Source organism: Tinamus guttatus, unplaced genomic scaffold (assembly GCF_059628265.1).
Source record: "Tinamus guttatus ecotype Peru unplaced genomic scaffold, ASM5962826v1 Tinamus_guttatus_pri_ptg000291l, whole genome shotgun sequence".
NCBI classification, from domain to species: domain Eukaryota; kingdom Metazoa; phylum Chordata; class Aves; order Tinamiformes; family Tinamidae; genus Tinamus; species Tinamus guttatus.
In genome coordinates this window covers 1,208,265-1,235,363 of record NW_028288825.1, presented here as the reverse complement: position 1 = coordinate 1,235,363, position 27,099 = coordinate 1,208,265, and the positions used below count along the sequence as shown (strand labels likewise).

At 46.7% G+C, this 27,099-nt stretch overlaps 2 protein-coding genes across 4 annotated transcripts; both read right to left on the bottom strand.

Moving 5' to 3' along the window:
- Positions 1-170: 170 nt before the first annotated feature.
- ARPC1B (actin related protein 2/3 complex subunit 1B) lies at positions 171-2,650 on the bottom strand. Its single transcript, XM_088527826.1, has 9 exons — positions 2,567-2,650; positions 2,234-2,338; positions 1,909-2,131; positions 1,362-1,469; positions 1,071-1,277; positions 889-964; positions 577-773; positions 321-411; positions 171-244 (listed from the first exon to the last, which is right to left on the bottom strand). The coding sequence occupies exons 1-9, from the start codon at positions 2,628-2,630 to the stop codon at positions 206-208; spliced, it is 1,110 nt and encodes a 369-aa protein (XP_088383952.1). The 5' UTR covers positions 2,631-2,650; the 3' UTR covers positions 171-205.
- A 5,896-nt stretch (positions 2,651-8,546) lies between these two features.
- On the bottom strand, positions 8,547-22,715 carry ARPC1A (actin related protein 2/3 complex subunit 1A). Of its 3 annotated transcripts, none has more exons than XM_088527739.1 (10): positions 22,568-22,715; positions 19,261-19,366; positions 18,576-18,680; positions 16,183-16,405; positions 14,799-14,906; positions 11,480-11,692; positions 10,576-10,651; positions 10,180-10,373; positions 9,490-9,580; positions 8,547-8,661 (listed from the first exon to the last, which is right to left on the bottom strand). In XM_088527739.1, the coding sequence occupies exons 2-10, from the start codon at positions 19,322-19,324 to the stop codon at positions 8,623-8,625; spliced, it is 1,113 nt and encodes a 370-aa protein (XP_088383865.1). In that variant the 5' UTR covers positions 19,325-19,366; positions 22,568-22,715; the 3' UTR covers positions 8,547-8,622. The 3 variants fall into 3 exon arrangements, with proteins under 3 accessions (XP_088383865.1, XP_088383866.1, XP_010214119.1); XM_088527740.1 differs by lacking the exon at positions 22,568-22,715 and adding an exon at positions 20,971-21,118; XM_010215817.2 differs by lacking the exon at positions 22,568-22,715 and having other exon boundaries at positions 19,261-19,447.
- Between the last annotated feature and the right edge of the window lie 4,384 nt (positions 22,716-27,099).

Below are 27,099 nucleotides of genomic sequence, written 5' to 3'. Positions count from 1 at the left end.
GAAAAATCCTTTTATTCTTGATTTCTATAAGCAATGTATGACCAGCATCAAGTGCATAGGTAACAAAAATAGTTAAAAAAAACATTTTTCTTTGTCTCGGCGTCGCCCCGGTGCCGGGTGCCGCTCGCGCTGCCGCCGGCAGCGTCTCGAAGCGCAGGGTCTCGCGGGGAGGAAGCAAGCGGGAGAGGGGGACGAGCCGCCCCCTTCACTTGATCCTGAGATCCTTCAGGGCGGACTCCAGGCTCTGGAGGAGGAGGAGGAGGAGGAGAGGTGGGTCCGGGCCCTGAAGCGGCGCTGGGGGCGGACGCGGGGCCGCCTACCTTGACGTCCCAGATGCTCATGCCGCCGTCCATGCCCGTGGTGCAGAACTGGGAGCACTTGGCCTTGCCGCCCGCCAGCACCGAGATCTGGCTGCGGGGACAGAGAGGTGCAGGGGGCTCAGTCCCCAGCCCCGGGGGACTCTGCTGCACCCGGGGTGGCATCAGGGCTGCGCTTCCCCCCCCACCACCCCCCAGACACCCAAGGATGCCCCGGGAAGGCGTGAGGACGCTCCGCGGACGCTGCGTCCCGCGGCACCTGATGCTGTTCTTGTGCAGCGTGTCGAGCGCGGCGTTGGCCGTGTCCGAGCTCGCCTTCTTGTCCAGGTTCTGGAAGCGCTCGCGGGCGGTGAGGCCGCGCTGGGAGCTCTGCTTGGGGACGTCCAGCTTCCCCCCGAAGGTCAGCGTGCCCTGGCCCTCCTCGTAGGTGAAGAGCATGGGGTAGCAGTCGTGGCCCTGCGGGAATCCAAGAGCAGGACCGTTATGGTTGGAAAAGGCCTTCAAGAGCATCGAGTCCCACCGGCAGCCCGGCTCAGCGCTCACGGCACAGCCACCCACGTCCCCAGCTCACCGCGGCCACCAGGCTGTTCTCGGTGATGAAGGTGACGGCCAGGAGGGGAAGGGTCTCGGTGCACAGGGAGGCCACGCTGCGAGGGACAAGGAAAGCGGCTGCGCGTCGGCCTCGCCGAGACCGGCGCTGCTCGTGATGCGGGCGCCAGCCCCCGGGCCGCGCGCTGCCCCGTCCCCACTCACGCCATCCTGCGGTTGGCGTCGGCCAGGCACACGGTGCTGTCGTGGCTCACCCAGGCGACGCGGGCGCCGCTGGCCGAGAAGCAGATGCTGTGCACCCAGCCGCAGCCGCTGCCCGACTCGAAGAGCAGCTCCCCGAAGGGCATCTTGGAGCCCCAGGGCGTGGGGCTGGGCCGCTCCTCCACCTCCTTGATGTAGGCGGAGAAGATCCTGGTGGCGGGATGAGAGCCGGAGCGGGGCTGCCGCGGCGCCCGGCCCGCCCCGTGCGCGTGGCCCGCGCGCCCGGCCGCTCACCGGCACTTGAAGTCGCAGGAGCCGGCGGCCAGCAGGACGTTGTTGGGGTGCCAGTCGAGGCTCAGCACCGTGGAGCGGATGGGCTTCTTGATGTGCTTGCAGACCCACCTGCAGCGCGGGGCCGCGCGGAGCGTGGGGCGCTGCCCTCCGCCCCGACCGCCCCTTTCCCCCGCATCTGCCCCTACCACTTCTCCCAGCGTCTCCCGTCCCACCTCCATCTCCTGCAACTCCTGCTCCATCTCCCCCATCTCCCCCTCCCTTGTCCCCATCTCCCCCTCCCTTGTCCCCATCTCCTCCTCCACTTCCATCTCCTACATCTCATCCTCCATCCTCCCTCTACCTTCCCAACCCCCTCATCCATCTCCTCCCCTTCTCCTCCATTTCCCTGGCTCTTTCCTCATGTCTCCCCTCCATCTCCCCACATTCTCTCCCCTCCACCTCCTGTCCCATTTCCCATCTCCTCCTCCATCTCCCCACCCATCCCCTCTCTCCTTCTCCTCCTCCCTCTGCACTCCAGGCTCCCCGGGGACGGCCGCGCATCCCTCACCAGTCGTTTTCCTGCTCAAAGTAGCAGATGGAGATGAGGCGGGAGCCGCTGCCCACGGCGAACTTGTTCTCCTTGGGGGACCACTTGACGCAGCGGGCGGCCCGGTTGATGCGCAGGATGACCAGCGTGGGCTTCCACACGTTGCCCTTCAGCGTCCACACGTAGGCGTTGCGGTCCGTGCCGCACGTCACCAGCCGGTTGCTCTCGGGGGCCCAGTCGATGCCTGCGAGGACGAGCGGGCGCTGGGGCCGGGAAGGGGGAAGCGCTGCCCCGTCTCCCGGGCGTTGCGGCCCCGTCCGTCCCATCGCGTCGCGTCGGGGCTCACCGGTCACCTGCCCGTTGTGCTCCTTCAGCTCGTGCGCCTTGCTCCACTTGCCGCCGTCCTTGCGGTAGATGTGCACCTCGTGGTTGTTGGGGCACAGCGCGATCTCTGCGGGGCCCCGCGGGGCTCAGCGCCGGCCCCCTCGGAACAGCCCCCTCTGCTCCCGCCCAGCTCCTCCAGGAACGGCTCCGGCCGCCGCGCTCGGTGCCGTCCCCGTCCCTCCCCGCGGGGCTGCATCCCCCCAAGGTGCCGGGGGGACAAGGGCCAAGCGCCGGCCCCATCCCCAGCCCTCCCTGCGGGAGCAGCCGGGCGCCTGGGCCCCCCGGCCGTACTCACGGGTCCGGTCCTTGTTCCAGGCATGGCAGCTGATGGGCTCCAGCAGGAAGCTGTGATAGGCCATGGCTCCTCGGCTGCGGATGCGATGGGAGCAGCCGTGAGGACGCGGCCGCAGCAGGACAACCCACCCTGTCCCCCTGGTGCTCCCGGTCAGCCCGGTTCCTGGGCTCTGTCCCCACTGCTGCTCCCTTTCCCCCCCGGGAACAGCTTTTCCCTGAGCGCATCCAGGCTCCAAGGTGGCCCAGCATCCCGGCGGGGCAGCTCCGAGCACGAGTCCCGCGGGGGACCCGGGCGCCGGCCCCAGCGCGCTCCGAACGTGACTGATCCCATCCACGGGCCGAGCCCGGAGCCGCTGCCGCCCGGGAGCCGCTGCTGCTGGCAGCCCCGGCCGCTTCCCGCTCTCCGTCCCCCCGTCTGGCTACTCCAGTGGGATCCAGGCAGGTTTGGGGCCGGAGCCATGCGGGGCTCGGGAAGCGCCTGCTCACCTCACCGGGGCGGGATGGCTGGGATTAGTCACCGCCTTTGGCACTTGGATATTTTGGGAAGGAACAGGATGTTGCCCGTTTTCTTTGGCAGCTCCAAAGGCTGCAAGGAAAGAAAGTCTCCCTGAGCAGCCCCTGCCTCCCGCGCTGGCGGGACAAAAACCCGTTCAGCTCCATCCCCTGCGTTTTAGGCACAGGGAAATCCCGGTGGGCAGCAGGAATCCTACGTGTGCCTCAAATCCCTCTGCCCGTCCCAGCTCTCCTGGGCACGGATGTGGCCGGCGGGGAGCCGGGCCGTCCCGTCTCCGAACACCGCCAGGATTCATAGCGGGTTTTCCTCGCCGCCCTCTCCCAGCGCCTGGCTGCCAAATCCAACCCGGAGCGAAGGGGCCTGGACGTGGGGACCTGTTAACAGCCACCCCGGATGGGGGGACCCGCTATGGGGCACGAGCACCCGGCGCCGAGCGGCTGCCGTGGGAGCAGACACCGTCCTCCCGCGCTGCGGAGAGCATCGCTTGGCTTCAGAACCGCTAATCCCTGCTAGTGCCCACAGGATGCCACAGTAATGCCCCTAGGAAGGATCCAGTCCCACTAATGTCCCCAGGGAGGATCCAGTCCCTGTAATGCCACCTAGGAAGGATTCAGTTCCATTACTGCCCCAAGGAAGGATCCAGTCCCGCTGTTGCCCCAAGGAAGGATCCGGTCCCGCTATTGCCCCTAGGAAGGATTCAGTTCCATTACTGCCATAGGAAGGATCCAGTCCCACTAATGCCCCTAGGGAGGATCCAGTACCATAAACACCTCTAGGAAGGATTCAGTTCCATTACTGCCATAGGAAGGATCCAGTCCCACTAATGCCCCTAGGAAGGATCCCAGCTGCTGCAGGGAAGGAGCAGGGCAGCGGCTCCTGGAGCAAAGGCAGCGCAGCCCCTTCCTGCCAAGAACCCTGCGGATGGGGGCAAGGCCATCGGCTCTGGGCGGGAAAGGCGGATGGACAAGGGGCACACGGCAGCCCAGGCCGGTGCGGAGGGCCAGGCGCAGCCGCGTTATCCACCCCCAGGCTCCTCAAGGCCCCGAGCACCTCGGACGCATCCTTGGAGGCGCCGATAACGCCCTGGCGCGAGGCGAGGGCCCCGCGACGCCTCCCCGTCCGGAGGAGGAAGTCGCTGTGTGGGGGGAGCCGCGTTGGGCGCTGGCCCCTGGGCCCGTTCTGGCCCGTTCTGGCAGTGCCAAAGCCGCGGTGCCCGGGGCCCTGGGCATCCCCTGCCCGCGCGGGAGATGCTCTTCCTGCATCCGCACCCGGCTGTGCAGGGACGAGGGGCCCACGGGGCGCCCACCCTCCTCTCCCTCACGTCCCCCTTCCAGCAGGGATCCCCTTCCCATCCCCATGGCATCCCCGCGACCGGAGCCTTCCCAAAGCGGCGCCGCTCCGGGGCCTCAGGCTAGGGCGGAAAGCGCAAAGTCTCCGAGGGAACTGGGAAGAGCGGCGGGCGCGCGGCAGCGACACGGAGCCCCCGGCAACTCCCGTGCACGAAACCGCCCCGTCCCACAGCCCCGTGAGGGGCCTCGCCTCCCCGGGGCGAAAAAAGTTGCTTTTTTCCTTCCTTGTTTTCTTTTTTTGCCTTTTTTTGCTTCTCTTTTTTGCCTGGCGAGCTCCCTGCCCCGAGCGTAGCGGGGACGCGGGCGCCGCGGCCCCCGGGCACCTACCTGGCGCGCGGGGCTCGGTGGCGGCGCGGGGCCGCGGCGCGGGGGGCAGCGCGGGCTCCGGGCGGCAGCGCTGGCTCGCGGCGCTCGCAGGCAGCCCCACTTCCCTTTTCCTCTCCGAGAAATACAACCACTTCCTTACGTGGGCGTTGGGGGAGCGCGGAGCGGCCGCCCTGCCCCTGCGCGCGCCCGGCCCCGCGGCCGCGGCCGAGCGGGGACTAACGGGGCCCGAAACCTCCCGCCGCTTCCCTGTCCCCCCTTGCTGGTGGCTGCCAAGGCCGGGTTGTCACCCCTGCTCCTCAGCATCGGGATCCAGCCAGGCTGAGAGGAAACTGCTCCCGGTTCCAGGCTCTCCTGCTCCGGCTGTATCCCCGGCACCCACAGGGCATCCCGGGGGGCTCTTTCCCTCCTGCTTTAGAGCAATCTGTTTTTTATCCACTTTTATCCCCCTCCCGGCCACTAACTCAAAGGTTTAAGGGCAGGAAAGGGGGTAGGATGGGGACTCCCAGACCCATTCCTGGCTGCTTGGCTTAGTGGGAAGCTCCGGAGGGGACGGCCCCATGGCCAAACTGTGACAGTGGTGCCCAAGCTCAGCTTGGGGCTCCCACAGCGAGGACAGGCCCAGAGGGGGTTCCCGGCCGTGGGAGTTGGGTATAGCAGGCCCCTATGTGTCAAGCTCCAGAAGAAATTCCCAGGTTATGGGTTTAGTCCTGGAGAAAGGATCCGAGGGGTGGCAGTGAGCAGGGAACTCGCCTCCCTCTGGCTCCTGGAGCGCCAGGAGAGCGTCGGGCCTCTCCGAGCAGCCCTGTACCCCGTCCTGCAGGGCTGAGCACGGCCCGGCCAGGCCCCGTGCGCGACGGGGGGACCCCAGGGCCTTTTCACCTGCCCATGGCTCCGTGTTAGATCCCGGCACGGCTCCCAGGGAGGCAAACGAGGGACAGGCCGGTTCAGCTCCAAGCCAGGATCCCTGCATCTTAGGGAGCGAGGAATATCACCCCTGGCAGCGCCGGCAGAGCGGTTCCTGACCTGCTGTTGTGTTTCCTCCTCGCTGCTGCTCTTGGGGCGGCTGGAGAGCAGCGAGGGCTTCTCCAAAGCAGGACAGGGCCCTCCAGAGAACCAGCCAGCGCTGCCGAGGATGGGGAGGAGGCACCAGCCCCGCTCCATCTCTGGCTGGATCTGACTCCAAGCTTGTCTAAACCATTCCGCCTCTTTTTGCCTCAGTTTCCTGAAGGGCAGAGATCCTCCTGCAGCCGTTGTGGAAGGTCTTGACCGGCCCACAGCCTTGCAGGAAGAGATTAAACAAGGTAGCAGCAGGTCTGCACCATCTTTTCTCTTTTTTTAATTTATTTTTTTGTAAGCAGGCTCCCACGAGCAGCCAATGCTCCCTGCTTGTGCAGAGCCCCCTTTTTGCCCCAAGAGCCTGTTAACTGGCACGTAACATGGAGCACACGCAGCCTGCGGCGCTCCTTAATTAAGGCTGCAGCCACCGCGAGCTGCGGTGTGAGCTGCACCACAGGCTGCAGTGTGATCTGCACCATGAGCAGCACCATGAGCTGCAGTGTGAGCTGCACCGTGAGCTGCACTGTGAGCTGCAGCGCGCGCTCTGCCTTCGAGAGCAGCGGCAGCCCATGCATCCCCTGTGAGGAACGCGCTCCCAGCGCGGTGCAGCGAGCCGAGCGCTCCCAGCGCCTCCGTACCCGCCGCGGGCAGAGAACACGGGGAGGAGGTGAAGGAAACCCCGCAGGCAAAGCAGCACCTACCTCCAAACGGGCTGCAGGGCTGGGTGGCAGCCCTTCCAGATGGGATAAACGGCCGGGAATCCGGGAAGCTGCCATCTCGGGTTGTCCCTGAGCTCTTCCCCCTCTGCTGCACGTCAAGCGGCTTCAAGTCAGATCAGGCCTTAAGGGATGAGTGTTTTTATTCCCCCTGCTCACTTCTTTTCCAGGGTAAATATTCCCCATCTGTTGGCAATCTCTAACTTCTCGCATAGACACTTCTCTTTCCAATGTCACTTTGTTGGCTTTTTGGAGCTAAAAGGCTCGTTTTACCCTCGCTAGATCTTTAATGCAGAAACAGCCCAAAATGTAAAGACTCATTTTCTGCGCTCTCTCATTTGATGATTTTTCCATCCTCTTGTAGTATTTGGGCCATACGTTTCAGAACACAGCTTTTTAAACATTTTTCTTAAGTAAAGCATCACACTTTCAATGCAACTTCAGAAACAAAATCGTAACTTTCTGAGAGACATAAGCATCTAATGACATGCCTGCACAGAAGGACAGAAACAAATCAAGCTGCTCCGTTCATCCTCCACGCTGGCTGACAGTGTCACTTTGATCCAGGAGACATTTTACTACATCAGCATGACATTATATCTGAGCTAATAAACCCATCGTAAAAGTTATACACAAGTCACCAGATGATGAGTAAGAGGTCATTAAACAGTCATTATTTTATGTTTAGAAGGGAGGGGAAATTGAAAAACCACACTTGACTGCCAGAGGAAGAGATAGAGACAAAATAAAAATGGGAGGAACTGAAAACAGCCAATCCTCTGCATCCAGCAAACTTTGTACCTGAAAATGATCCTCCTCTGATGGACATTGTTCACTTACAGAAACACAGCAGGACTTGGCTGCTTTGTGGGCTTCTCTTTCAGCCTCCAGTTCAATCACCCAGGGCTGAAGAAACATTCTGGTTCCAGAGGAAGTGGTAAATTTAGTCAACGTTGCTTTCTTCAAAGACACTTCTGCATTTTCAAAAATGAAATGAAAAAGTCTGAAGCTTCGTGAAGCCACATCATCCTCTCCAGAGCACAGCCTGGAACAAGCACCAAGGCAGCAACAAACCCTCTGGACTTCAAAAGATGCAGTCACCTGGACGAAGGACTGAAGCCACTGTGTGCTCTTCACTCGGGTAAGATGTACTTAATTTCTTCCTGGTCGTTATAAATATAGAGTTTTATTTGCAGAACACTCAGCTCTAACAAGACATGCAGGCCTCTGCGGCTGCATGGGTTTGCAAAGTGACTTGTTTCTAAATTATCCTGCTAAGATTTGGCTCAGCAAATTTTTGCCTCACTTTCTGCCCGTGCTCTCCCATTCTGTACGCCAGGCACTGCACAGTGAGGAGCCTCTGCACAGATCATAAAAGCCACTACAAATAACTCCGGTCATTTGCCTTCAGAGAACTACGAGCCACCAAACTGAATGAAAAAGACATCTGGTTTAATTTGTTATTCTTACTAGATTACTGGATTCAATGGCAGGCAGACAGAATGAGGAGTCAGTAGGACAAAAATCACACATCATCCAAAATTACCACATTCTCCAAGGGAGTAATTTCCCTAAAAGAAGTCTAGCCGGTTCATCTTCATTTGTGAACTTTCTGTTAGGATGAACTCTTCCCCTTTTGAGGCCAGAAAAATCAGTTCAGGTGTTTTTACCCTATTAATCTGTTTTTCTTCCTACAGCATTCATTTTTCAAACTGTCAGTAAGAATCAAAACACGAAACGATCTGTTTTTTTCTTTTTTATTATTATTATTATTATTTCTAGCAGACAATTTACATAAAATTCCCCTTTTAAGTTAGTGATTCATAACTTCCTGCAATAAACTACTTAAGGAGCAGCTTTGGTAAAGAATGGAATGAAACAACCAACCGAAAAAAAATAAAATAAAAAGAACAATCACAGCTGATTTTGAAACCAACACAATTCACCAAATTTAGATTCAAAAGAAAATCTGCCAAGCTGTATTTTCTCAGTGTTTCCAAATACTCTGCCTTCTTCCTCCCTTTTTGAGTCTGTGCAGATGTGGGAGCTGCATTCGGTCAAGCAGTTTGCCCTGCTAGATCACGGAGATCCATCTCTACATGATTCGTAGACCCTGAATAGAGGACTCTAAGGTCTTGAAAGAGAGAAAATCTTAATCACAAACTGCTACCATATCCTATGTCAAACAATTCCGTGAAAAGGCTGACACTAAAAGAGGAGCAAAATGAAGAGGGTGGTTGAGACATGCACCCAGAGGCCAGAGACCACTATGATTATTCATTCCAAACTCCTGCCTAAACAGGCGAATGACTTCCCCTCCTTTCCCCCACAAACTGACTAATACGATTTACAGTTTCTGCTTCTTTCTTAGCCTCTGTCCCTGCTTTCAGGCCTTACTGGAGTACAAATTCTGCCCCTAAAAGCCCATGTACAGCTGTAAGCAAAGCTTGGCAGGTGAGCAGAGACCTCTGTTGGCCAGTCCCAACAGGGCAAGTGCCTGGGCGCCTTCTTGCATCACTTGCTGCATTTCCTAATTGTTTTAGGTAAATTCTTACTATTTCTATCAATTAATCGAGTGTATGACTCTGTCTTGAGAAAGACAGGGAGTCCAAAGGCATAGGAGCAAGAAGAGACAGCGGGTCTTGCTGCACCAGTGATCGTTCTAGCCTCACTGTGGTCATGACAGAGGTCATAAAACGGAAAGAATTAGCAGGATTCCTACAGGAATGTAAGTGAGCCAATTAAAAAAGTGTGGATTATGACCATCTGCTAAGCAAAGTATATCTGCATTTATGCTAAACCTTAGCTCTGTCTTCCTTATGGAGCTTGTTAATGGTCTTGAATATCCCAGATTTCCTTGTGCTAATACAACTGGCATTAGGGCTGAGCCCCAGCAGCTGAGGCAAGAGATTAACAAAACCATGAGCACGTGCAGTCCACACACACAGCAGCAAAAGCCTACCTTGAAATCCCAGATGGTCATCGCTCCATCAATGCCAGTGGTGCAGAATTTACGACAATCTCGTTTGTCTATCTCATAAATAGACACTTGGCTGAAAACAGAGAGTGATAGTTGTAAGACAGACACCCATTCCAGGGAGCCAGGAAGCAGGGAAATTTGGGCAGAATTCAACTCCCACTCTCCTAAAGAGAGACATGAGGATAGCATATTTTATCCTAGATTTTTGGTGGAATGCTTCAGAAAAGTAAGCAAAGAGAAGGATGCCAAAAGTTCTTTTAGCGCGTGGTGGTTGTAGTCTAAACATTTCCTGGATAAAAGCAAATTGCTCCAGGAATGTTAACATCTTATGGGCTCTTTCAAACATAATATTTCATTTGATTAACCAGAATCATTCATACACACACATGTAAGTAACACCTGAAATAGTAAGTTGGTACATAGGCTTGTTTCAGGTGAAGTCTGCTGACTGGATTTTGTCAACTCTCTACATATTTGGTAAGATTGGCAATGTTCAAGTTACTGAACACATTAAACAAAAGCAAACAGAGATTGCATGAATGCAGGTTAATGATTAATTTTACCAGTTTCCATGCAAGCTGCAGGAATTGATAGCTGGCAGGGCAAATTCAAACTCCCAAAGGAGCTTGAAATACAGCTCCTTCCCCTCACTTCGACTGCCAAGACACTCACGTTATACTGTTTTGGTGCAGTGTCTCCAAGGTAGTGTTACGATCTTCTGTAGTGGCTCTTTTATCCATGTTTCGAAAGCGTTCCATGGCGGAAATATTGCGCTGGATGCTCTGTTTTGGAATGTCTAGTTTGGAAATGAAGGTCAGCAAGCCACGGTCATCACAGTTAAAGAGCATCGGGCAGCAATCGTGACCCTGCAACCAGACATCATGAAAGCGTGTCAAGAAACACAACCACCTAAACACAAGGAGAGCTTCTTTCTAATACTTTTAATTGCAGAAATGCAAAGGCTGACACTCCTGAAGAGGTTTCTGCTACTAACTTTGCAATGTAGTGTGCTGTTTCTCCCTCTCCAAAATATTGTAACACTCTACAAGGAGAAAATAAGGCACTTACAGCTGCCACCATGCTGTTCTCAGAGACAAATGACACACTCAGGAGTGGGAGGAACTCTGTTTTCAGCTGCGAAACCCTGAACACAAGAACATTTGTTAAAGGACTTCATTGAAACCTCTCATCTTTGACTGTAATAGAACATAAAAGAGACTGTTCCCAGACATGGATTATTGGAAAAGTCAGTGTAGCTCAGCTGTTGTCCTGAAGTGACACCAGAAGGTCAGAATTTGTAATAAAGGAAGTTTTAACGCAAAGGCAGTGCCCTGGAAGTTCTGTATCAAACATGAATCTTGCAGATGAAAGGCCGAGATCAGTTAGCATTCTGTGTGTAAACTATAGCAATAGTTTTAAAAGAGCATTGGAACTGAAAAGGTTCAAATTGAGGAAGTTATTAATTTCATTTCTAATATAAAATACACTTGAAGTTTCAGCACTTAATGTCATGTCTTTAAGAGGATAAAACCTGCATGTTACCTCTTGTGACTCTATAATAAATAAGAACTAACTAAAAGGCTAAAATTTTCCTAGGATTTCTAGATTACTTTATACCTAATGAAATCCTTAGCCGGCAATTTATACAACTATTTATACAACTTTTGCCATCAGAGACTTGGAACAAGATTGTCTTAAGGCTAAAGGACAGAACTGAGATTTCATGAAATGAATAACTTATCTTCCAGACCCCTGGTAGGACAAAGCCTTGGTAGTTATGGAGTTATGGACATATTTCTCCAAGCCTCTTGGACCCATTTACGAGGAAATACCGATTCCCCGCCGACCAAAGCACAACACATTTTTTACTTCCAAAGCAAATGACTGTACCTTCATAGATGACATGCTTAAGAAATTTAAATTATATTATCTAAAATTCTCAGGTAATAATTAACAAAAAGCCCATACTCACATCATATTTTTTGAGGCATCAGCAACTGACACCGTACTATCATGACTGACCCAGGCTAGGCGGTTACCACTGGCAGAAAAACTGACACTGTGCACCCATCCGCCACTTCCAGCGCCCCCAAATTCTGACATCAGCTGCCCAAAAGGCATCTTGGAGCCCCAGGGTGTACTGGCTGGTTTTTCATCGACTTCTTTAATGTAAGCAGAAAAAACCCTGCAAAGGAAAAAAAATCAGCATGAATATAAAGAGAAAAAAAAACTCCTGGGAGTTGCCTATTTCACACTGGAAGGAACTACATACATTCTAATTCTATTAAAATAAACCACTACAGTATTTTTAAATAGCAAGCAACTACTGCCTGGGAAGCGTCAGTACACAGAGAGAAAGAAATAGTACAAAGGGTGTAATGAATATGGGCTTCTCATAAATGTCATATGCTGTTTCTCTCTCTTTTTCCAGAAGGTGGCATTAAAACATGTATTGTACTTGCATTTTTCACTGTGCTAGGCTCTCCCTTTCATCCTTCTGCAGTGTTAATGACCCTCAGAGTCAATTACTCAGTTAGAGAAAAGCTAAGAGTTACAATATGTAATTAGCAGCTAATACAAACACCTACAAAATTACCCATGTTTTAAGAACATTCACCTTTTCGTAGGATTTCAGAGAAAGAAAACTGGTGTTCAAATGCCAAAGAGGCTCTGTGCTACCTTATTCTGGCTCATTACTGAAAGAATGCCTCAAAAACCTGAAATACCACAATGTTTTTACAGCTCTTTTCCCCAGCACTACAATTTTCTAGGTATGCTTAAATAGAAAGCCTCCCCCTTTCATCAAATTCTTTCTGCATGATTCAGACATGCCACAATATGGTGTTCTTGACTGTTACCATGGAAGTTACTGGGACGTCACAAACATAGGATAAGAGCCCATGAACAGGAGGAGCAAATGAACTACATCAACTACTACCAGAGAAATATGCCAATATAAAAGAAAAAGGAATGATCGGACATCCATGATTATAGTTAAAAGCAAACAGTTATTTTATAGTGAGTTTAAGGGAACATTACTCCCCCCCGCCTCCTTTAACATTCTTTAGGTGTACAGTATGTTCTTCACAAAAAAGACCTATATTCAGATTATTCAGATAAAAGTTGACCATTTTGGAACAGAAAAAGGTTCTACTGCAGCTATATTAGGTACTTATTTTCAGAGGATTAAGTATGAATTTATAGGTGGCCATATCAGTTTAATTTTAATTTAATGATAATCCTTCAACAAACTTAATTTTAAAGAATGGTTCTCTTTAATGTATGGAAATAGGACAAGACATTTAAAGCAACAGCCTTTCACACAAGGCAGAAAAAAACAGTTCCTCAGTAGTGAGAGACCTAGGAGATAGCTACTGGTATACATACATTATATATATATGTGTGTGTGTGTGTATATATATATATATATATATATATTTATATATATATATATATATATATATATTATTTTCACTTTACTAAAGTCTCTCTGTATTTTAAAACAAACAAAAAAATAGACTGAAGACCCCAGCCTTCAAAGGACATTGGAAAATGGCTTTTATGCCCACAGCAACAGTGTCCCAGCAAGAATATAAAATTCGTACCTTTGTGGTAATATTAGATATATACATACATACACATATATATTTTTTTCCTAAAGACAGATGTAAGAGGAGCTCATCTAGGCCAGTCACTTTGCTGACTGCCTATCAACCTGGATTCCATTCTTTTTCCAAAACGCCTCCCACTTAGCTGCTTATTAGCTGGAAGTGGCTTTGGCTGATCCATTTCATAATTTTCTTCAGGACCATCTATCAGAACTGATGCATACTTCAGGCTCGGGTATCTTTATTATCTTTAATATCCAACTGGACATTCCCTGGAACTGGAATTGTAAAGCTCTTTGTTTGTCTTCAACAAAGAGAAAAGTCTTTCATAGGATTGAGGAAGCAATATAATCATAAAAGCAGTACCCATCTCCATTAATTTTCCTTCCTTTCTTTGTTAGCTAATAATATTTCTGTATGGAGATTTCTATCATAGAAGAGGCAAGATTATTAAATGATTCATCCTAAAGTTTTAAACAAGAGCAGAAAGTTTCCCAAAATGCTTTACCAAAATCCATTTTTTAATATATACCATTTTCAGAGAAATGAGATGCAGGTCAGAGAGTTTTCTGACAGGAAACAAAGGACAAAGCAAGTCTTCTAGTAAACACTTGGAAGAAAGTGATTCAACATCATCTTGAACTTTTTTTTCTTAAAACAAACAAACAAAACCTCAAAAAAACACAAAAAGAAAATGATTCAAATAAGACTTCTCCATCAAAAGTGGAAAGAAGAGATAATCAGGGATCCAATGCACACAACAATACACTGGAACACAAAAAAAAAAAGCTGAAAATGTGAAGGGACAGATACACATATCAGCTGACTTAAGGCCAGAGTCCTGAGATGCTTGATGAAAAGAAATTCACATGTGAAAAGCAGTTGCTTCTGGAAGATCAACGAGTACTTTCCGCATTACATTTCCAGGATAGGAAGTGGATATGTACAGATTATCTAATTAGAAATGGAGATAAGGCACAGAATGGAGAAAACTCTCCTCTTGACCAGTTTTAGTTTCACATCTAATGAATGATCAAGTCTTCAGAGTTATGTGTTTCATTCTGAAACAAGGAACTTAATATTTGGTCCCACTTTCCCATCCCACCTCTTAGTAATTTTTAGTACAGATTTTGAAGCTTAAAATTACCCTTTCACGTAATGGAAAATTCTGCTTTAAAAAAGTATCTTCCATTATCACTCAAGGCACACATGATTAAGTAAAGCATGAATTTAAAAAGTCAACCACTCTGCAGACTGGTCTTCATGCAAACCTCACTGCAATGACCGCAGCTGCTCAAAACAGAGCAACTTGCAAGATTTATCCTACCTGGCAGTGGTGGTTTTCTACAAGATAGCACTTACTAGCTGAATTCCAGCCCAAGTGGATCTAAGCACTTAGCACATATAAAATAGTAGTACTCCAGTGCATTGCTACTAAAGAACCTATGATTTTGTTATATTCACACGGATTCCTCAACAGAGAAATATTCACAGACCAAAGTCTGCATGTAGTGGTACCAAAGGCCAAACCTTTTAAGCTAGGTATTTTATTTTAGTAACAGCATTAGCAAGTGATGAGCTGTCTTCTCTTCTGATGACACATGCATGATTAACACACTTGTGCTACTAACTAATTTAAACCAGTAACCCAAATTCATTTACATATGTTTTATTTTCTCTCACCTGCACTTGAAGTCACAGGATCCAGCAGCCAACAAAACATTATTGGGGTGCCAGTCCAAGCTAAGGACAGTGGAACGAATGGGCTTTTTAATGTGCTTGCTCACCCACCTAAATAAAGAAATAAAATGTATACAAAAATATTTCAGAGTCTCTCACACCATGAAATATGTTCTATAAAAAAACATAATCCCTACACAATGACCGAACACGCCAGTTTTGCAAGAAAACTCACAGTATGCCCAAGTCTCACATCTATAAGACCATCTAAAGGAATTTGGAAAGATTGCAGATTCCTGTCTATAGTCTAAAATTTAAAACACTATAAACAAATTCATGTTAAATATATATCCATATCTCTTCATGTGAATACTATCACCCTTCCAGCCAATTTTTACAAAATAGCAGACTGAACTCCCTAATTTGGCATACTAACTGCCTGGTTCCTTACATCCCACAAACAGCAGCTCCATTTTGACCACACTACAGAGCTAAGCAGCACTGCTTTTATGATTCTTCTGCAGACAAGTGGGCCAGAGAAACCGTCAACAACCAAAATATTGGAAAGCAGAAAGTTCAAGACAATCTTTAAAATGAATTTTATAGATTGTCTCATTGTTTACCATCTCCACGCGGAAGGCTACATACAGAATGGTGGGCAGAGAAACCTGTGTTTTTATGCGTGTTTATACAACACAAAATAATTGATACTTAACATACTGATTTAATTAACAGATGACATGGTAAAAACATCTCCAATGACAACTCCATTAAAATAAAAAATGCTAAGTTTAAGATCCAAAAAGAAAAATGTTAATGGTAGAAATATTTCTAATAGTCCTGTATGAAATCTATGAAGTCTAATGAGAATGCATGGCAGAATACGGGGCAGGGAGACTACCAGTTTCAATCTCTGCTAAATGGACCACCCTGGAGATAAATCACAGATTTCAATAATTTAATGACAAGAAGTGGTCCAATATAAATAATATGGAAGAAAGACCAGATCACACTTTCTTCATTCAACTAGGAGAAATGAAATATTTGTCTTTTTAAACTACATTATTCACTTGTAGCAGAGATATTTCTGCTCTGCAAAATTTGCTCTAGAAGAGCAAAAACACACCCATGCTGATATGCATAACCTGAAAACAGACCAAGTCCAAGGCCCTTTAGGTGCTATAGTAGAGTACAGAATTATTATTTTTTTTCCCTCCAAGGATACAGGAAGTCCCTCACAGGACTGATAAGACCTAGCCCTCTCATATTTCTGAGGACTTCAGAAATCAGTAGAATAGTACACTAAGTGCCATCACTAAACTCCAGGCTTTCGCTTTCCCAAGCAAATCTTAAAGATATAAATGGAAAACAAATTTAAACAGCTCACCAATCGTTTTCAGATTCAAAGTAGCACACAGATATAAGTCGAGCTCCACTTCCTACAGCAAATTTATTCTCCAAGGGAGACCATTTCACAAAGGTGGCTGCACGGTTAATCCTCAGGATCACAAGGGTTGGCTTCCATACACCATCCTTCTGACTCCACACATAGGCATTACGGTCTGCACCACAAGTTACAATTCGATCGCTTTTGGGAGCCCAGTCAATACCTGCAATTTAAACCTCATATTAATAATCTTTTCCCTTCATACTGTTTGTCCTACAATAAGCCAAAATTAGAAACAATCGTCACAGACTTCTACCACAAAGACAGTTGATGCTACGTTAGCATTCCCTTTGGTCACTTACTCTCCAGGCACTTTTAAAAAGTTGTTATGGGTATTAGTTTCTCTCTCCAGCTTTCATCAAAATTGCAGACCTCAAATTTCCAGATTTCACAGATGATTTGCCTAAGGAAGACACCTCTGAAAGTTGACCAACAGGTGGAGCTCTGCAGATTAAGATCCCTCTGCCAGCCCTCTCCTTTAGATCACTGATTTCTGCAAGAGGCTCCTTTTTCAATAGCTAAAGCCCAACAATTCTAGAAGTAGGCATAAATCTCTATCATAGCTGTTTATTTGCTGCCAGATCACAGTCATGGTCTAAAAGTTTAGATAATACTATTTTTTTTGCTGGTTAGAATTTCAGTCTCTATGTACTGACAGAAGACCTTTGCAGTGCATTCTGCTTTTCAACTTTGTAGAAAACTAACCCAGCAAAAAGTGATTAATGTTCTTCAGAAAGTGAATTGAAGCAGCCTGCTACAGGCCTCACACTCAGGATGTGGGAAGGCAAGACGAAGGACCTTGTCCCTTGTGATGAGAAGCTACAGGTGCAGCAGCAGAATCACTCCTCTCTGAGGCAGTGAGTAGATTGATCAGTTTGTCTCCGGAGTCTAACCATAGCCTAAGTCTTCTTCTGAAGTGCAGCACAGCATTTAGTATTCCAAAGATATATGTAATGCCAAGGAGAGAGGGGTATTTTCCCAAGTCATGAATATTTGGTTTCTCTCTAATGCCAGCAGGTACAAAAAAAGAGTGGAGATGAGCCCTTGGGGAATGACATGTCATTTGTAAATTCAATCCAAGTGACTCTCTACAAAAGAGCACGAGCAGTTGTGCTCTCTAACAGCAAGAACCAGATAAATTGCACAAAGTTCCTGCAAACTCTCTCTGGGCAGATGCTTCTACGCATTAGTGAGTTGAAAACAGAAAATATATATATATATTGCTGGTTTGGGAAAGTGCTTTTATTACTTACTTTCATTTATTTAGAGAATAAAGTCCTTACAAAAAATACCACCAAGAAAAAACAGGCAGCAAGTTAAAAGACTACCACACAGGACAATTCTATTTTAAACACAACACCTTGTGTCTCAGCCCGGTAGTCCTTACATTTTCATTCTGGATCTACAGATTTTCTGGGTCTGTATTAAAATATACTCACTTGTTTTGAGTCCTGAAATGGTCAATTTTGGACTTATGTAAGCGGAATTTTATCCTAGAACTACATTTTTATTGAAAAGCATATTTCCAGCTATCAGGGTTGGAAAAAGTATTAGATATGAAGTATGAGTAACATAGTCTCCTCCTGAACCTGAAGAAGATTTGAAGAGTAAATTGATCAGAATTGACAGCAGCATTTGTTTAGACAGGATATTAATGCCAAAGCTCAAAGATTACAATTTAAATGTGGAAGAGGTTTATACACTCACAATTCTAAGAAGTCTACTAAAAGTCCCATCATTGAGCTATCAAGCTGCTAACCATCACTGCCTCTAACATCTCCTCACTCACTTCTATGATGTATAATTTCCGCAGTAGCACAGGTTTCTGATAATACAAACTGAAAGAACAGCATAAAATTGCAGGTCAAACAGAATACTAGATTAGACGTGAATGTAAAAGATCAAAATAAAAATGGGCTTAACTTTCTGTAGTATATCTACTTTGCCATAAAATTAAAGCACAGGTATAAAAGTCATTTACCTCTTCAACAGAATTTTAGTACAGATTTTTTGCTTACTTCTTTTTCACTTAGCTTGTGACACAATTGGATTACTTGAGAAGACTGAAAATTGATTCTCATTATGTTATTATGGATGAAAATAAATAAAAGACACTCAAAAAAAGGCTCAAAGCCTTTCTTTTTCCACTAACATTTGTTGCACGCAGTGCAGGGAAATGCTACAAAGCTCTCCATAAAGTGAGAATGACAATTATGGAGATATGTATTTAGTCAACACTTCAGATTTCCTGTTCAGGTACTCAGAGTGGGAGAAGGAGGAGACTGACAAAATTTAAGAATGTCCTTAGCCTGGCACAATATATTCTTTCTCACCTGTAATGTGTCCGTTGTGTTCCTTTAGCTCATGGGCTTTTACCCACTGGTTCCCACTCTTCTTATAGATGTGGACTTCATGGTTATTAGGGCTAATGGCAATCTCTGCAGGGAGACAACAAACAACCCAGTAGTAAAGAAGATTTTTTTTTAATACCAGATGCTTTATTGGGAAAGACTTTCCAAAAATATAATCTCTATTCTCAAATTTCTGAGCATTACATCTGTTTTGTAAACCAGAAGACAACATTCCAGGATAACGTGAAATAATTATTGTCATAGCACGGCTTTGAGTATGCTCAACAAAAGTACAGCATATTTTGAACATCAGAAACCAAGCTTTAGCAGAGAATTAGGCTATTTTAAAAAAGGGTTGGCTTTGAGGCGTGGAAGGAAAAAAAAAAAAAAGGGGGGGAATAAGAACCTAGCCATACTGTCATGCAGATTCAGATCAATAGGAAAAAAAACCTTTTGGAACACTAGTAAAACTACATTCACTCATGGGCCAGAGTTCCAGGATGGATATAGAAAACTGTAGATTTGGAAGATTTTGGATTATAAATTGAGCATTTAACATGCGGCACTGTATACTTGACCACACCTCCTCTAAACATGATCCAGAACATTACAAGATCATGCACTGATAGTCAATAGAATATAATAAGCAAAAACAGAAATTACTTACGGGTACGATCTCTGTTCCATGCATGGCAGGTGATTGGCTCTAGTAAAAACTGATGTAGAGACATTCTGAATTAAGAGTTATTCCTATGTTTTAAAAATTGAAAAAGCTGAAAGATGTAAAAGTGAAAACAACAACACTTTAAAATCAGATTAAGTATTAAGAAAATAAAAAAAGTCTTTAACATTTGTTGAGGCTGAGTCCAGTATTACAGTATTATACCTTATATAATACAGAAGATGAACAACTTCCTCAGTAGCTACATGAGTGCTAAAAGGCTGCTTTTGCCATATGCCCTGCTAACTTTAGGAAGCAGATGAATTTTAAGTGTTCTTCTTATTATACTATTTACTAATTACTATGGCAATTGCCCTAAAAGGCATATCCTATAGCTTCTTAGTATCTCCTCAGAGGTGAGAGTCAATTTCTCATCAAGTCTAACAAACCTTGTAATTTTACTGTGATATTAGAATATTAAAAAAAAAAAACTCTAAGTACATATCTCAGTGAATTGACTCAATCCCTGATGTGTATTAAGGCGCACAAGCAGCACCTCAATAAATCTTCTTCTTAATCTATCAGGAGATTAAATTGACATGTCCACAACATTAATATACAACTATAGCCTGCTGAGATATTAGATAAAACCATTTATATGTATCCTAGGGAAAAACTACTAAAATTAGAAATTAACTAATGACTGATTTCTTCACATTAATACTGGCATTCAACTGCTCTAGTTATGTTTTCTTCCCCAAGAGATTCAAACACCAAGAGAACAAGCTAAATTAGTCTTTTCTTTAAGAAAATAAAATATTTACAAAAAGCTAGATACTCATTTTTTTCTTCAGCTTACAACCACATCAAAAGAGACAGCCCTCAACATCTGCAACTGGAGATGCACTGGCCAGCAATTACAAACCAGCTTAAAATCTCTTATCATATTCTCTGTCTCATATGAATCAACAGCAGCATAAATGGATGGAAGATAACATCATAACAGCTCAAGGTCACCTGTAATAATTAAAATGTGCATAGTTCAATAGATACAACAGAGTCCTGCCAATTCCTTCCTCCTTCCATATATTCCACCAAAATTTCATAGCAATTTATTCTTGGCTGATGGATCAAAGTCTTTTTACCTCTACATATACATCTAAAAAGAGAAATCTCTGTGATGTCATTCCAAGATATCCACACCCATTATAGCCCGAAATTACAACATACCCAAGTATGGCCATGTTAGCGGAGGGTGGGGACGTCAGGCAAGGTAGGAATTTGGAGGCAAACAGGAAATGAATGGCAACCCAACAGAAACCCAGGAGTGAATGGAAGATGAGTAAGTTCTTACTGAGTTTAGCAGTTACTATCATACCACGAGTATAACACATAGGCTGAAAGTGCTGAATCCTGAAGGAGATAATACTGCACCCCACCAATGCAAATAGGTGGATTTTTTTTTTCTCTGAATAAATCAAGCACTGCTGTTTTAAAGAAATAAGACTGAAAATTGCTTCCAAAGTACACTTCAATTATAATATTCAGCTATGTATGAGCCTTAAATCCAGTCCATAATTTTAACTGACCGAATTTTATTATTCTGGTAATAATCATATTCTGCAGACCAAACCAAATTATTAAATATATGCAGTGCTAAGCAAAATAATTAAGTAGTTTTAATTAATGTGAGAATGTTGACATAATCTGAGTTACCTTTGACCTTGGACAGCCATGATTTGAGATTCCATGTGTTAATGTAAGCAAAACATGTCTGCAAATTGCTTTTTCCACGATCTTGCTTTCGTACTTGCCAACGTGCAGTAGCAGCACATTTCCATATACAGGAAAAGTTGAAGAGCTGTTCTACCAACAAGGAATGCTCAGCCTTTTCTACTCTTTCCGAAATAAAAACGTAAAAACATCCAATCCCCCACCCCCCCAAGGAACGTAGCTATTTCGAAACACTTTCTAATACTGTCCTGGTATTTTCTCCACAGATTACTGCTATGTATAAATGACACAGTCCCATCCTAATAATATCTAGTTGAGGCTTTTTTTTTTTTTAAACTTACTAACCTACTGGTGGTTCCAAAAACTTTTATCCCGACAAGAGAGATGATCCATCCTTGCTCACTAATAAACTTCTCAAGCACAATATCAAGCAACAGCTTCCTGTTTTGGTTTGGTCACAAGCTCATTAAAAAAGTAGTGATGATAACCTCAAAAAGCACTACAATTTTTCTTGTCCGATCTTGCAGCATTGTTTTCTTTAGGTAGAGAAATCGTAATGAAATCTTCCAGCTATATGTATTTCTTATCAACGTGAGGCAAAAAAAAGATTAAACTAGCAACTTCACTACCGAATATACTAATTGCTCTGAGTCTTGATGGAACTGGTACGTAGTAAAACCCTCAACACCCTCCTGGAGCCAGGAGGTCTCAGGATCTCTCACTGGAGAGACATACTTTAAAGCCAACTTTGTTAGCAAAATACTTAGTGCAGGTATTCCTAATATTTTATTTTATTCTTCCAAGTGGGGAATAAGTGTCCTTGAGCATAAGCACAAAAATATGGAAATCTTGCACGCTTGTCCAGCACAAGCTCCTTGTGCACGGAGGCTGAAAGGATGGCGCTTGGGAAGGACACGACTCGGCTGCTGTCACTGCTCTTTGGGGTAAGAAAGGCTGGTATTAGGCTATCTCCGGCCAAGCAGGCATTGGGATCCTGAGATGGCACGTGGGATAACTGCAATCCCTGCCTATTTCCAACTGCCCCAGAGAGGTTGTGGAGTCTCCTTCTCTGGAGATCTTCGAAACCCGCTTGGACGCAGTCCTGTGCCATGTGCTTTAGGTGACCCTGCGTGTGCAGGGGAGTTGGACTAGATGATCTCTAGAGGTCCCTTCCAACCCTAAGCATTCTTTGATTCTATGATTCTATGAAGTAATTAAGGCTCTCTGTCCCCTCCTCCTGGCGCTGTCACCCTCCTCCAAATCAGCTGCTCCCCCGGGAGAGGAGAGGGGGCTCTCACACAGGGTCCCCCTTGGGACCGGGGCGGCGGGAGGGGGCCGGGCGCTGCCGCCGCCCCACGCAGGGCCCGGCCCTCGCCGTCCCCTCAGGGCAGCGCACGGAGCTGCCGCCGCGGCCCCCCCACCTCCCGCCCCGTTTCCCGCCGTAACGGCGGGGCGCGCCCCTCCCCCGTCCACGCTGAGGTAAATTCCACCCCCCGCCGCCGCCGCCATCCCCGCGGCACCGGCGCGGCCCCGTCCGCCGCGGCGGGTGTCGGGCCGACGCCGCCGGCGCGGGACTCACCTGAAGCGGCGGGATCGGAGCGGGACTCGCGGACTCTGGTCAGTCAACGCGACTCCGCTCCGGGCGGCGGGCGCGGGAGCGGCCGGCAGCGGAGGCCGAGGGGGAAGGGGAAGGGGGGGGGAACCCGGCACTGACAAGGGAGCCAGGAAACGCGCTCTGCGCCTGCGCGCCGCCCGCCCGCCGCCCCCGCGTGCTGCGCATGCGCCGCCGTCGCGCTGCGGCGGGTGGGCGGGGGCGGGAGAGGGGCGTGCCGGGAGGTCGCGCTGCGCCTGCGCGGGGCGCCCGCCGCGCACAAAGGCGGCTGGGGCGGGGGGGGCGAGGGTGCGCGCGCGCGCATGCGCGGTCTGGAATGAGAGCCTCAGGGCCTGGGGAAAAAATAAAAATAAAAAAGTAAATTTTACCTGGGAAGAGGTAAGAGGTGGGCCCCTTCTGAGGTATTTTAGCCTTGTTTGTTGACTCCCTCACGTCTAGCTGTGAGGGAGTGGGCAGAGCCCTGTTGCTGTGGGGAGAAAAGGCAACGCTGTTCTGGCTTCTTCAGGCTGAGGTAGGGAAGAGGAGAGGGCTGCACCTTCCCTGTGTTTCTCACCCGTTTGGGAGTTTAAAAATATCTTTTTGGGCCTGGGATTAATGAGTTGCTTCATGAGTCATTTGGGAGCTCTAGGTCCTTTCCTCCTATCTGGCTCCAGTGTAACATAGGGAGAAATGCAGTTCTCTGCCCTCCTCCTAATTACCCTGGAGCAGCTGCCTGCTTGTTGGGGTCTGATGATCTGGTTTCTGTAAAACTTACAAAATGCCCTTGCCTGTGAGGCCTGGAATGTGGGGGGATGAGTGACTCAGAGCTATACTTTGGGGCAGTAGTGTAGTAAGCTGAATTTTTAGTCCTAGGAAGAACAAACAGTTTGTAAGCATCTAGAAGGAAATGAGAAGGTGAATGTGAGCCTGTATGGCTTTGTCAAGAATGAATTGAGCCAGTTTAATTTCCTCTCCTGACAGTGCGACAGGACTTGCAGATAAGGGAGGAACAGTATCTGTCGTATCTTGATTTTTATTATTAGTATTTTTCCAGTAGGGCTTGTGACACCGGCTTATAGCGTAGTCTAATAATAAACTGGAAGACTAGTCTGGAGTATATCATTCTAATGGAGCTGCAAAACTGGTTGAGAAAAATATTCTTGGTATCAGTACTGCAGGGAGCTACTCTGGGCTCGTTACTCATGAGTGCTGAAGAGTATAATTACAGCATTTGATCATCCGTTCAAGTCAAAGGACAGCATGGGCTTGTGGTCAGAGAACTAGAGTTTAGAATAGCAGCTCTACGAAAAAAATACAGCAGCTCGAGCAACCTCAGAATTGCAAGACAGGAACAACTGGGAACTGACCATTCTGCAAGAAAGGATGGAGCGGCTGTGCAAGAAAGGTGGAGGGGCTGTTCAGAACCTGAACAGGTAACAGTAATGCTTTTTGTTGCAGAAAAGGCAAATGCTGCACCAGGACCATGCAGGTTAAGAAAGTTATAAGCATATACAAAATTTCTTGAGCTCTACTCAGCTATGTAGAATCTTTATTAGAAGAGTATATCCAGTTCTGGTCTCCACACACACACACAAAATAAGGGATCGTTTGGGGAAAAGGTGAAAATATCAGAGTCCTAAAGCTGTTATTTTTACTGAGGCTTTTGAGACAACATGGGAAAAATGCAGTAAGTCTCCAAATACATAAAAGGCTGCTGCCAGGAGGAAAGGAACAATTTGTTCTCCTTTGTCCACTGGGGGCAGAGCAAGAAGTCATAAGCTAAAATAACAGCAAGGGAGATCTAGGTTACAGTGAAAGAAATTTTCAGCACTTTGAGCTAGCTGAGTGCTATGGGGAACTGACTTGGGGAGATGAGGATTCTTATCAGCAGCTTTTGAGAATAGATTTGAAAAATAGTTAGGAATGGCATAAATTCAATATAAGATCGTGCTTTTGGGTCAGAGGCTTCATTAGATGGTCTTGTGAACTGGAGTCCCGATGGTTCTGTAACAGTGAGATATGTAATCACTGTGACCCTTCCTGGCTTAGCAAAATTAGATCAGCTGCACAGATTAAAGGTACGCAACTAGGCCAAGTAAAATTACATAACAGGAATGAAATTACGTGCAAGTATGGTTTTAGGTTTACAAAATGATTTTCACCAGATGAGGTGGAAGTAGCAGGAGCTCAGCGCTTTTTAACATCAGATGTTATGGTCTTGTCTCCAGCAAATGTTTCTAAAGGGTTTTCCACCTTTATTCTTGTATTGCTGATGCAGTTGTGCTGTGCCAATCCAGAAAGCCTGCTAGTGTTTTTTTATTAAGACCTTACAACCTTGCAAGCTAGGCCACACTGAGCTCAGTAAAAGTAGTTTAGATAGAGTGCCACAGGAAGATATTTATGCAAAAAGAAATCAAACTGGGACATCTTTAGCAGTTGTTGACTTTTTTATAGCAAATGCATGCAGTTGGATAACAGCTAGTCAAAATAATGTCTTTTGGATTCAAAGCAGACTGTTGTAGGTTAAAAAAAAAAGGTGTTTGCAAATGAAAATATTTGCCTTGAGAGGTGTTGCAGATATGCATTGCTGGCTCCAGGATTTGTAAATACATCACTCCCAACCACAGAGAAAGAATCATGACATGCCTTACCTTTAAAAAGGGAAGACAACAAATGTCTTCTCCAATTGTGTTTCCTGACGGCTTCTCTAGAACAGCTATCTAAGTTATAATAGCTCATCAAAATCTATTTTCATCAATAGTCTTTAAATATGAAGAGCATGGCCTTAAGATCAGATGAAGTCACTAATGCTTGAAGTATTTGCCAATTTGGAGTTCTAAGCAAGGCAAGTCAATTTATGTCATTTTCTTGCTTTTTGGCCACTTAATCATAGAATGGTTGAAATTAGAAGAGATCTCTAGAGATTTAATCCAACCCCACTGCTCAAGCAGGGACAGCTATTTGGCAGCTCCTGTTTTAATTTGTGGACTATGTGAAATAATCATAGTACAGAATGGAAAAGATGGAAGAATATGCCCGCATTTGCATTTTGAGTAAAATTTTACTGTTTTGTCTCTTTTACACAGTGGTTTTCCAGGTGGCGAATAGCTTGATGCTGACTGCTTTTACCCCCTGCCAGATGAGATCTGCGGTGAAGTGGGTAAGAACCTGCTTTTTTCAGGCCAGCAGGCCCCAAGGCTCAGGCTCTAAATGACCACCTTTAGAGCAAAGGATAAGGAGGGTGACATTTGGCAGCCCCTGTCCTGCTGGTAGCCACTTCTCCAAGGTTGTGTGCCTAAATGCATTTGTTCCAGTTGTCCAAGCAGGGCTTGGTGAGCAACAGGGTAGCAGCAGGGTTTGGAAGACAGCAGTTTTAGGCTGTGTCCTGCAGAAAATGATCTGCAGTAGAAAAGTGGAGAAAATGTCAGCAGTAATTATCACCATTTTAGATTGTGACAGTAAAATTGTGCCTTGATATTGTTAACAGTGGCTGGCTCAAGGCATTGAACAGCAAAGAGGGAGTGAGAAGGAGAGCCTCTTATGTGGTTGCATACAGGTGAGCGACTCTGATGCAGTAAAAGGGTAGTGTTACAAAGCAGCAACTTCAGGTTTTTCTGTATAATAAGCTCTGCTAAGACTAAGTGTTAAGACTATCACTGAGAAGAACTATTTATATCCATCCTTGACATTGAAAAATGCAAAATCCATGCTAGCACAGATCCTTTTCAAATAATACTGCATATGCCTTCTATCATTGCAGCTATACTTAAAAAGTATATTTGGCTTTCAGGGCTGACACACAGATAGTTCTCTCTGCAGCTGGTTGCTGGGCTTCTGTTGTTGTGTTTTGTTGGTGAGTTTTTTTTTTTTTTTTTTTGTCTTTGTTTCAGTCTGTCTCCCTTGTAGATGTCCTCTTGATATCCGGGACTCTTGTTTCTACCACTATTTTAGCTTTTTTTTTTTTTTTTTTCCTAGGCAGCTTTTGATGTGCAGTATTGAAAAAAAAATGGAAGACAGTGAAGCTGTATTGCAGTAGCATTACATTTACCATTCAAAACCCTGCTAGAAAGAAGACAGAATTACTCTAATGCCCAAGCAAATGCCATAATAATGTTCCATCTTTGTCTTTTTTTTTCTTTTCATGAATCACTTCTATAAGTAATGAAGTACAGCCCCTTATTTCCATCAGAGGAGGAAGGGAGGGAAGAGGAACTGGGTGCTTCTTGCTTTGAGTAGTCTGAGTCCCTGCAATCCTTGCTAGAAGGCCTGGAAGTGTCCTGGAGTGCTATGCAAGGGATCCCAGAGTTGGGCTTTTCCATAGGGAAGCCCTTGCAGTACAATTTTGGTGCCCTTGAGAAAACACTGCCTCCTTAATCGGCATCTCTCCTGCAATGAGGGAACAGCATCCTGTCCTGTTCTCCTTTCTGTTCTAGCAGCACTGAAACATCTGTGTTGATGGCAGCAGTTCAGAACTAACCTCCATGCATGAGCACACTCATGAAATATCTGTTATATTTCAT